The 10638-nt window shown below is 49.3% G+C and overlaps 2 protein-coding genes across 3 annotated transcripts; one reads left to right on the plus strand and one right to left on the minus strand.

Moving 5' to 3' along the window:
- The first annotated feature begins 983 nt into the window (after positions 1-983).
- Positions 984-4291, plus strand: LOC109743840 (glutamate decarboxylase 2). Of its 2 annotated transcripts, XR_012202884.1 has the most exons (7): positions 985-1344; positions 1442-1642; positions 1729-1943; positions 2051-2304; positions 2415-2467; positions 2560-3122; positions 4171-4291. XR_012202884.1 is itself a non-coding variant. In XM_020302922.4 (6 exons), the coding sequence occupies exons 1-6, from the start codon at positions 1054-1056 to the stop codon at positions 3043-3045; spliced, it is 1500 nt and encodes a 499-aa protein (XP_020158511.1). In that variant the 5' UTR covers positions 984-1053; the 3' UTR covers positions 3046-3309. The 2 variants fall into 2 exon arrangements, 1 of the variants encoding a protein (XP_020158511.1); XM_020302922.4 differs by lacking the exon at positions 4171-4291 and having other exon boundaries at positions 984-1344; positions 2560-3309.
- Positions 4292-8056: 3765 nt separating this feature from the next.
- Positions 8057-9315, minus strand: LOC109743998 (uncharacterized). Its single transcript, XM_040401024.3, has one exon. It carries the CDS (start codon positions 9034-9036, stop codon positions 8419-8421), a length of 618 nt encoding a protein of 205 aa, XP_040256958.1. The 5' UTR covers positions 9037-9315; the 3' UTR covers positions 8057-8418.
- Positions 9316-10638: the final 1323 nt, after the last annotated feature.

Below are 10638 nucleotides of genomic sequence, written 5' to 3' on the forward strand. Positions count from 1 at the left end.
ACATGCATGCACGCAATTAATTTCTAAAGCTTATTGGGGTGATAGGTGACATAGTTGTACGTGTTTTTAAATAATTAGTGGCGGGTAGCTATATCATTATAGAAGATAAATTGAAGATGCAAAGATGAAGGGATTAATTTTCAATAAAAGTATTGCTCCATGCACTGTCTGCTTAGGCCAATATTAGGGAGTCGCCCAGATCAACCCAGGTACGATAACAGAGCAATTAGCCGATTCTCCGCAAAAATGCATTTCTAATTCTAAGCTCGAATACTCCTTTATGAACAATAAAATAAAAAAATAGAAAAGCAATTCAAAAATCCTAAGTTTTTTTTACAACAAACATTGTGTAGTTTTCCGATGAAATCACATTCGGGGAGGTCTGGAAAAAATAACAAAATAAACACTGCAAAATGCTTTCAAAAATAAGTTTTTGAGGCATCGGTTATGTTTTTTTCGCTCAGAGCATTAGAAATGTTTTTTTCCATGAAAATTTGCATGTATGTAGAACATTCAACAATGTTTTTTGCCAAAAAAATGGATTTTTTTTAAATTACTCCTTTTGTTTGTTTGTTTTTGAGCGGTTTTTGTTTTAGTATTCACACGGTGCATTTGAACTCCACGTCCCATTCTCCTGGCCTAACCCGAACATGGTGATGAATCGTGACAAAGCCCTACACCAGGATCGAACAAATGGCAGTCCATATATTCTCGGTCATCTTTGAATAACAATCGAATAGTTACAAACCTGCTACGCAGGAGCAATTAAGGAATACTTGAGCAGCAGTGGGAAGCAACAGAGGTCCCAGAAAAAGAATCGAAGCAACTGAGATCAAGTAAAGCAGCAGCATTGCAGCAACACGGAAGCAAGGACTCAACTTTGGGGCGAAGCAGAGTCGCCGGGCAGCAAAAACTAACATGTGGCAAGCAAAGCACAAGAAACCAACATTCCAGGTTAACCCTCCTGTATATATATGGTTCGTGTTGCCTAATGGAACAGAAATGTGTTGAGAGGGAAATAAGAAAGGACTCGCCTGACACGGAGCTTCAGGCATGGTTCTGACGCACGTTCAGAGCGACGAGGCGGCCGCGTCGGCCGCCGTGTTCGCGTCGAGGTACGTGCAGGAGCCGGTCCCGAGCTACGAGCTCGGGGAGAAGTCGATCTCCAAGGACGCGGCGTACCAGATCATCCACGACGAGCTGCTGCTGGACGGCAGCCCGCGGCTGAACCTGGCGTCCTTCGTCACCACCTGGATGGAGCCCGAGTGCGACCGGCTCATCCTCGAGGGCATGAACAAGAACTACGCCGACATGGACGAGTACCCCGTCACCACCGAGCTCCAGGCAAGCTAGCTAGTGGCATTCCGATATGTGTTTCCTTTCCGTCTGACCCTTCGTACGTGTCCGGTTCGGATTGATAAAAAACGCTGCCTGTGCGCAGAACCGGTGCGTGAACATCATAGCGCGGCTGTTCAACGCGCCGGTGGGCGCCGGCGAGACAGCGGTCGGGGTCGGCACGGTCGGGTCCTCTGAGGCAATAATGCTCGCCGGTCTGGCGTTCAAGCGGCGCTGGCAGAACCGGCGGAAGGCGGAGGGGAAGCCATACGACAGGCCCAACATTGTCACGGGAGCAAATGTTCAGGTAACACGATAGATAACGCGCGTACGTACATTACCTGCTTCATCACAAATGGAACAGAAATAACCTGTGTCTGCTCTGCGATGCAGGTGTGCTGGGAGAAGTTCGCGCGCTACTTCGAGGTGGAGCTCAAGGAGGTGAAGCTGAGCGAAGGGTGCTACGTGATGGACCCCGACAAGGCCGTGGAGATGGTCGACGAGAACACCATCTGCGTCGCCGCCATCCTCGGCTCCACCCTCACCGGCGAGTTCGAGGACGTCAAGCGCCTCAACGACCTCCTCGCCGCCAAGAACAAGCGAACAAGGTCTGCTTGCTCGGATCCTCCAGCAGTTCTTCAAATCCGTGCATCGGAAATTTCATCCGTCCCTGTGTTATGATTATGACGCGGCTGGCATCTCTTCTGGCTGGCAGGTGGGACACCCCGATCCACGTGGACGCGGCGAGCGGCGGGTTCATCGCGCCGTTCCTGTACCCGGAGCTGGAGTGGGACTTCCGGCTGCCGCTTGTGAAGAGCATCAATGTCAGCGGGCACAAGTACGGCCTCGTCTACCCCGGCGTCGGGTGGGTGATATGGCGCAACAAGGAGGACCTGCCCGACGAGCTCATCTTCCACATCAACTACCTCGGCGCCGACCAGCCAACCTTCACGCTCAACTTCTCCAAAGGCACGAACATTTTATCCCAGAATTAACCGATCAACAGACAGAATCCCTGATTTGATTTTGTCATTCGACTTCAAGTTCTTGAATTGTTTCACATGTTTGATCTTGTGCAGGGTCCAGTCAAATCATCGCGCAATATTACCAGTTTCTTCGGCTAGGTTTCGAGGTACAAAATTCATGAAGAAACCAATCATCAGTTTAACAAATTTATTTACAGAGCACAGAATAGCAGTCATATACTATTTCGTATCGCCGCAGGGGTACAAGAATGTGATGGAGAACTGCATGGAGAGCGCCAGGACGCTCCGGGAGGGGCTCCTGCGCACGGGGCGTTTCGACGTCATCTCCAAGGAAGACGGCGTGCCGCTGGTGGCCTTCACCTTCAGGGGCATCAGGGACGGCTCGCTGGCGTTCAAGCTGTCGGCGAACCTGCGCCGGTTCGGGTGGATCGTGCCGGCGTACACGATGCCGGCGAACCTGGAGCACATGACGGTGCTCCGTGTGGTCGTCCGGGAGGACTTCGGCCGGCCGCTCGCCGAGAGGTTCTTGTCGCACGTGCGCATGGCGCTGAGCGAGCTGGACCTGGCGGCCAAGGGCCCCGTGCCCAAGATGAGGCTCACCATCGAGCTCGGCCCGGCCAGGAGCGCCGAAGAGGAGGCGTCCGTCAGGGTCGTCAAGAGGGAGGCGGTGTCCGGCCACAGGAGCGTGTCGCTTGTTTCCGGGAAGACAAAGGGTGTGTGCTAGTCTGCTGCCAGATGACTGCTATGCCTGCCGATTGTGCTACAGAACAAATTACTACTCCCTCCATCCCACGGCATAGAGTAAATAGCATAAAACTACTACTTTACAGGCTAGGGTTCCAAAAAACTACCGAATTTATTTTTTTCGCTGGTAACTACCAAGTCAGGGGTTGGCTGTTTCAAAAAACCCCAAATCCTCTTTGTTAAAAAATTAAACATGTTTATGACAGGTCGGGCCCGCCACTAAACGCACCGTTTGGTTGACCGTTAACTTACATGTGGGGGCCACATGCCAGTGTCTAAAAAAGCAATCGGGTCCATGGAAATTTTCTAAAAAAGCAATCAGGTCCCTGGAAGTTTTCAAAAAAAGCAATCAGGTCCTCCGGCGCACCCGCCATGGCCTCGATGCCACCTCCTCCGGGCCGAGCCGTGCATCGCCTGCAGCCGGCGAGCCACGCCCATAGTGACCGGATCCACGCCGCCCCTTGCCTGTGGCCGCCGCCACGCCGCCCCTCGCCTGTGGTCGCCGCCCCGCGCGTGTGGTCGCCGCCACGCTCTGCCTCGCCTGCGGCAACCCCCAGGTGCTCCCCATGGCGGGCGGCAGCACGGGACCTGAGCGGAGACCCATGGCTGGCGGCGCCCCAGGCAGCTCCCCATGGCGCGCGGCGGTGTGGCGACCTGAGGGGAGGGAGCGGGTCGCATGAGGTGGGCGCACGAGGGGAGTGAGCGGGTCGCCGGCGGGGTGGGCGTGACAGGGGAGGGGAAAGGGTCGCCGGCGGAGTGGGCTTGCGAGGGAAGGGGACATGGTCGCCGGTCTGGTTGAAGATAAGACAGAGAGAGAGAGTACAGGAGGAAGAGGAGAGAAGGAAAGAGAAGAAGAAAAGAGAAGCTGACATGTGGGCCCCACATGTCAGTTAACGGTCAAACTAACGGTCAAACTAGAGCTTCGTTTAGGTGCGGGTCCCACCTGTCATAATCACGATCAACTGATAAGCACTCAGCGTTTTGGGTTTTTTGAAACAGCCGACCCCTCGTTTGGTAGTTATCTGAGAAAAATTAAAAACCGGTAGTTTTTTGGAACCATAGCCTGTAAAGTAGTAGTTTTATGCTATTTACTCCACGGCATAAGATCATTTTGCAAGTTGTTTTAGCTTGCAAAACGTTTTCATATTATGGAGCAGAGGAAGTACGGAACTTCTGACTCATATAAAATGCTGGAACAAAGTTATGCTCAAAAGAGATGCAATTTGCAATTCTGCCCTGCGCTGTTTTTTAAAGTATAAATCACATTTTATAGCATGGGATAATTAACACATAAGTCACTAGTCATTATGCCATCATAACACTTTGCTAATGGGTCTTCACTGACTGACGGGTGAGAAGTATTAACACGATAGACCTAGGCCTTTTTTTAACATACAGTCATCCCCTATGAACGCACGCACGCACACCTTATTCTATAAGCACATTCAAAAGACTAGGCCGACATATCATTTTAAGATTTACGAAGTCAAGAAAAAGAAATATTAACAGGCCAAAATTTGGCCCGTCGGTGTGACATCTGACCAGCAACGGACCTAATCTTTAGCGGTCCAGCCCATCAATGGTTATCTACACACTAGTGATGAGTGTGCTATTTAACCCATTACTGGTTTCATAGGTCCAACCTACTTTTGAAAGCCCAAACCCAACTACTGAAAACATCCCCCAAAACCCTAGCTACTCCCATTTCTCGTAATATCTTTTTTCCTCAACTCGCAATGCTATTCTGTCCCTACCATTCTTGGTGTACCGTCCCCATCGAACAGACACCCAACCTCTTGTCGCTGTCCCTAGCCCATCCCTCCCGTCCCTTCCTCCTACTCTACTTCCTCTCCCTGCAGCCCCTCCCTCTCCCCACTGTAGGTCAATGTGATAAACACAATTGCAATCGTACGTGTTGGAGTCGTGAGCCAGTACACCTAGGGGATGCGACCACCTCGTTGGTCATGTCATGTGGGACAACCTCAGCTTCGGTGTGAGGACATCATCGACTTCAATGGCGTCTCCTTGACAAGCTGGTGGCGCTACGAGCTCGGCCACGTCTCATCGGCCAGAAGTTTTTGGCTTTGAACCGAGACAGTCACGGCTTTGGCACTACAAGCTTCCACACTTACGACTCCTTGACTCCATGCGCGATGACGATAACCGGAGGCGATGCGCGGCAACACCGACGACATGCATGGGTTGATGGACTAGGCCTGCGAGCCTAGTCACTATTTTGTAATTAATTGTAGAAAATAATAAATGTGTAACTGAAATTACAATTGGTTTCTTTATGAGAAAATATGATTAGGGGTTCTGTTATTTACATATCAAGTTAAACCCCTCACATGTCTATATGCTCTATAACATAATTAATTGATAATTCATATACACATTATGTCCATGAATTCAAGCATCCAATAACATGCAATTCTAACCCATAAGGATCCCGGGCAACTTCGCACCAGGGGGCTCCCCCAATTTGGAGCTTCGTTGGCCTTTGGATCTTGGTGAAATTGTTCTTTAGTCATCTCGTCTGTTCGATTTTCATTGATCGTTTACACTGTGTGGTTGTTTTCCTCGATCAATGACCGGTAGGCTCGTCACATGTGCACGTTGGCTGGGTGAAACATTCACGGGTGCAAAGAAGCCTATCCTTGCGCGCCACAGGTCTCGCTGCTGGCATGGGCATGCGGTGATGGCCATTGGGCACAACCCCCACAAACCCTAGCCTCAACCTCAGTCCACGACAGCATCCTCCCTGCCCCCCCCCCCTCATCCGCCACATGCATGGTCCCCACTAGGGGTGGATTAACAAGTTGCTTGGCTCGTTAAGCTCGTGCTCGTTCAGGCTCAGCTCGTTAAGCTCATTAAGATTAACGAGCAGAAAACTCTGCTCGGCTTGGCTCGGCTCGTTTGAAGCTCGTTAAACTCGTGAGGGCTCGCGAGCGCTCGTTAACAGATTCTAATGTGTTATGCTCTACAGGTTGAGTGTGTAGATGTGGTTTTTAAGAAGGAAGATGGTGACTACAAAAATAAATGCACTAGTTTGTTGCCTCCTATGTAGATTAGATTAAATAGATGAGCTGAGGTGCTTCGAAAATGTTGTCATGTAAGATGAAAATATGTGTTGTGCTCTTACTAACGAGCTTAACAAGCTACGCATGAAACTCGTTAGCTTATTTGTTAAGCTTATTAAGCTTAACGAGCTAAAATCGATGATTGGCTTTGTTCATTAAGAAGCGAGCCACGAGCTTAACGAGCCGAACTATCGAGCTTCACGAGCAACGAGCTTTTGGTCCAGCCCTAGTCCCACCTACCTTTTCTCCTCCCAACAGAATATTTTGTGATTAGCATTGGATGACTCATTCCTACATCATGTCCACGGATCACGTCCGGACATAAAAGCGGACATATATCGGAGATATTTGCGGGTCACAGCGTTGGAGATGCCCTTATGTCGGGAGAAGTCCCGGTGTAATTTTGTTGTGAACCTTTGTTTTCTTCTCCTTAGTTAATGAATGAGTGACTCTTTTGTCTCTATATTTCAAAGACATAAAATCCAAGTGAGAGATAGCTTGATCCCACAAGTGGGGGTTACTGCAGCAACTTGCGTTTAACTACTAGTGTTTAAGGCCGCAGAGTAGATTAACTTCACGAGGCCGACACCTTTAAGCACGCAGCAACAGGAACTAGTACAAAAGCAAGGAATAAACCATGTCGTGTCCTGATGATCAAGGCTTTTTAGCAATACTCCTCCTTATCTTAATTATTTCCCCCTTTTCCTGTTCAAAATGTGCGCCTTAACACGAATATATCATGGAAGTGATACGTGTCAAACTCTCATCAAGTTTCTTTCCTGTTTATATGATTAGTAATAGATTTTGTTTGGATTGTAGGATTTAATTGATTGTTTTTTGTTACATGAATCTTAATGATTGTTGGATTTGTTTTTTATTCAAAAAGGTAACCAGTTGTTGATCCACAATGCAAGAACACAAGCATACACATGTAATAGTATTGCACCAAACAAACATTGCTGTGCAATTTTCTAAAAGAAGGTGAAAACAATTCTTGTAAGGTTGGCATTCAGAATTCAAGAATACAAAACTAGGTTGGCATTCAGAATTCAAGAATACAAAACTAGGTTGGCATTCAGAATTCAAGAATACAAAACTAGCTTATGAATAGTAGGTTTTCAGGCATCAATTAAGTGATGGTTTTGCTCAAAAAGTATTATTAAGTGATGGTTTCAAACTAAAACCATGTCAGATATTTTCGATCGGAGGGAGTACAACACACTATTGGCCCTGTAATTAAAACCATTAAGCTACGTGTGAAAGGCGGCCAACCAGCTATGCTACGTGGCGCAAGCTGGTTGGCCGCGGTGAGAAATCTTTTACAAATTTTTTTAGATGAAGATATGGATTATTTTTTAAATGTATTTCTTTTTAGATGAAGAAGAGGACCTCTGGTATATTTTAAATGGAGGGTTATGCAAAGTGGCACTCGCTGGTAGGCTGTTGTGGTATTCTTTTTTTTTAGATAAAGGTGAGGTTTTTTTATATGTTTTTTCGATGGAGGCGAAGACTCGAGGACTCTATGTATTTTTTCAATAGAAATGTGCGCACAGCTTCATCTCAAGGGGCGCCACAAGGTGGTGCCCCAATCACTAGTTAAACCTATTAAGCTACGCGCGAAGGGTGGCCAACCAACTATGCCATGTGACGCAAGTTGGTTGGCCGCGGTGAGAAATTTTTTGTAATTTTGTTTAGATGAAGGTGTGGATTATTTTTTAAATGTATTTTTTTCGATGGAGAGGAGGACCTTTGGTATTTTTTAAATGAGGGTTATCCAAAGTTGCACTCACTGGTCGGCTGTGGTGGTAAATTTTTTTTTTACTTTTTTTTAGATGAAGATGAGGATTTTTTTTTGAGAAGTTTTTTTAGACGAAGGCGAGGACTTTATGTATTTTTTTAAATGGAAACGTGCGCAAAACTTTCTTTTAAGTGGCGCCCCAACCACTAGTAAATTATTAATGCTAGGTCGTGTATTCATGGATGTGTATGCCGGCATAACTCAATGTTGACCTTGCATCACTTATTGTGAAATCCACATCTGAACTGGGGATACGTTCAGATATCAACATAACAAACAGCGAAATATATACACAATGTAAATTGCCCAAGATAGGCGCACTATGCCTGAGGCTTGAGCACATTATTACAGCAGTGCTGAGCAACACTGTTTGAACAAAAATTAACTTATCACGCTAATACAATCACACTTCCCCGTTGCGAGGCTGCGAGAGCACGACAGATGCACACGCGGACATGGACGACAGTAGGCCTCTTCAACCCTTGCAAGCGAACAGGCCGGTGCACACCTCGTGGAAGGCGTCGAGGATGGCGGCGCGGTGCTCGCGCGCGTTCACGGACACGTAGCAGTTGAGCAGCGCCCGCAGCTCCGCCGGCTCGGCCATCCGCTTCGCCGCGATCACCTCGGCGATGGACCGGCGGAACTCCTCCCGGGGCTCGTAGGTCCTCCTGTCCACGGCCACCAGCACGACGCACGGCTTCCTCTCCCGGGGCCTGGGCGCGCCCCTCTCGTAGCAGCCGCCGCCGCTGGCGCAGGAGCAGACGCACGGCCAGCGACGGCGCTGGTCGGCGGGCTCCGTCCCGCGGCGCGTCGCCGACGACCGGCCGTCGACGGAGGCGGCGTCGCCCATGGACTGCAGCCTCGCCTCGACCATGCCGTGGGCGATGTCCGACATGCGGCCGCGCGTCGTGTCCGGCGCGTCCAGGGACGAACAGGACGCGGACGAAGACACGCTGAGCCGCGACGCGCCGCAGCACAGAGCGCGGCACCTGCCGTCCTTGTGCTTGGCCTTCGCCGCCGTGGAGGCATCGGCCTGGTTCTTGCCGCCGCCGCTCTTCTGCCGCAGCTTGCTCCGGCCCGAGAAGAAGTGCATCGCCGCCGCGCTCTGCTCTGCTACGTTGTCTTGTCGTGCAACTGCAAGAGGACAATGCGCAATTGAGCCCACGGGTAAGGGTAGTAGTAGTAAGTAGTAAGATGCATGGGCACTGCAACTACAAGAGGACCGTGCGCGGTTGTAAAGCGATCAAAGGCGCCGCCTTTTGGTTTTGTGATTAAGCATTTTTTTAAGCCTCGGAAAAGGAGGAGGGTAAGTAGAGAAGCTGATTAAGCTCCATAGCTTAAGCTTTAGGATGTAGCAGGATGATGCTGTCCCCTAACCAGCAGCAACTTGGCATCTCCAACACACTGCTTTCTCTTTAGCCACGGCATTCTTAATCAGGATCAGCTCACTTGTCAAATCGTAAACGTGATTAGCCGCTTATAAAATTGTAGGCGTCAATGATCGTCCCTGGTCGCCATTACGTGAAACCTACTCTCTACTTATGCCATAATTACAGCAGCCAGCACACGCTGTCCTCGGATGAATCTAGAGGTCTAGATCATACTAATCTTCACTTCCCTTGGAATCTAGGAGTAGAACTCTAGATCATATTCATCACTTCCCTTGGAATGAGTTGTTGTTGTTTCACTTCCAGCTGTGCAGAGCACTGCTAGCCTCTGCTTCAGAGGTTGAGCTTGGGAGCATATGTAGTGACACGTGTTTGAAATCCCCAAAATCTTGATTAGCACTCCCCCTAATCCGACTTCTGGCTAATTAAAGAGGAGACAGGGGAAGCTAAAGAAGCAAAGCTAGAACGGGCTGGTGTAGTGGCCGTCATGTGGCTGGCCGGCCACCGTGCCAATCATTCAATCAAGCAGCGGTCAACAGCTTTAGCAAGCTCGCCCCTCTGCTTTTCCGTCGGTTTCTTTTCCTGTTTCCTTTTTCGGCAAGCGGCTAGAGGAGCAAGCTGGTGGAGTGTTCGCGTGTGGTGCTCTGTCGCTTCGCCAACCACCCATGGAGTAGGCAGCCACAGCCAGCTTGCTCGGTGTCTATGGAGATCACTTGACGGAGCTTCATGGCCATCGGCTCATCATTGTTAGTTACTGTACCACAAAGGAATTAAGTGGCAGCATCGTCTCACTGTCACTCCTTCGTTCAGACAACAGATTTCTACTTTCATTTTGTCCAGTAGTAACGTGCTGCTGCCAAGTAGTAGCAGGGCTATCTATCTCGGTGCTCCATTTGTGCATGCGTAATGTTTACTCCTCGTAAAGGTGTGGTTCTTTTACCGTTGCACTGAACGTGGCCGCGCCAGTTGCAGGAGAACCTTCCACGAGCACGGACTGCGTTTGCGCATGGCACGCCGCTGGTCGCTAGTCGCTACCGCTCGGTCTTCTTCGTCGTGTTGCCCAGTGCCGCACTTGCATCGCGAGGTGATGGCCATCACCTATGTCATCTCTGGAGTCTGAGCTTGCTAGGTCCCAACCGTTGCTTTCGGGCTAAGGTCCCGCTTGGAATAGGGGTAAATTTATAAACCCGTATTACTTTTACAAGTGTATTTCACCAGCCATGTGTGATTTCCAACCGGAAATGAAAACGATCGATTGAGGTATGTGTCTTTTACAGGTGTAAAAGTGTGCAAAACGACAATCCAAT

The sequence above is a fragment of the Aegilops tauschii genome, chromosome 2 (assembly GCF_002575655.3).
Source record: "Aegilops tauschii subsp. strangulata cultivar AL8/78 chromosome 2, Aet v6.0, whole genome shotgun sequence".
Lineage (NCBI taxonomy): Eukaryota > Viridiplantae > Streptophyta > Magnoliopsida > Poales > Poaceae > Aegilops > Aegilops tauschii.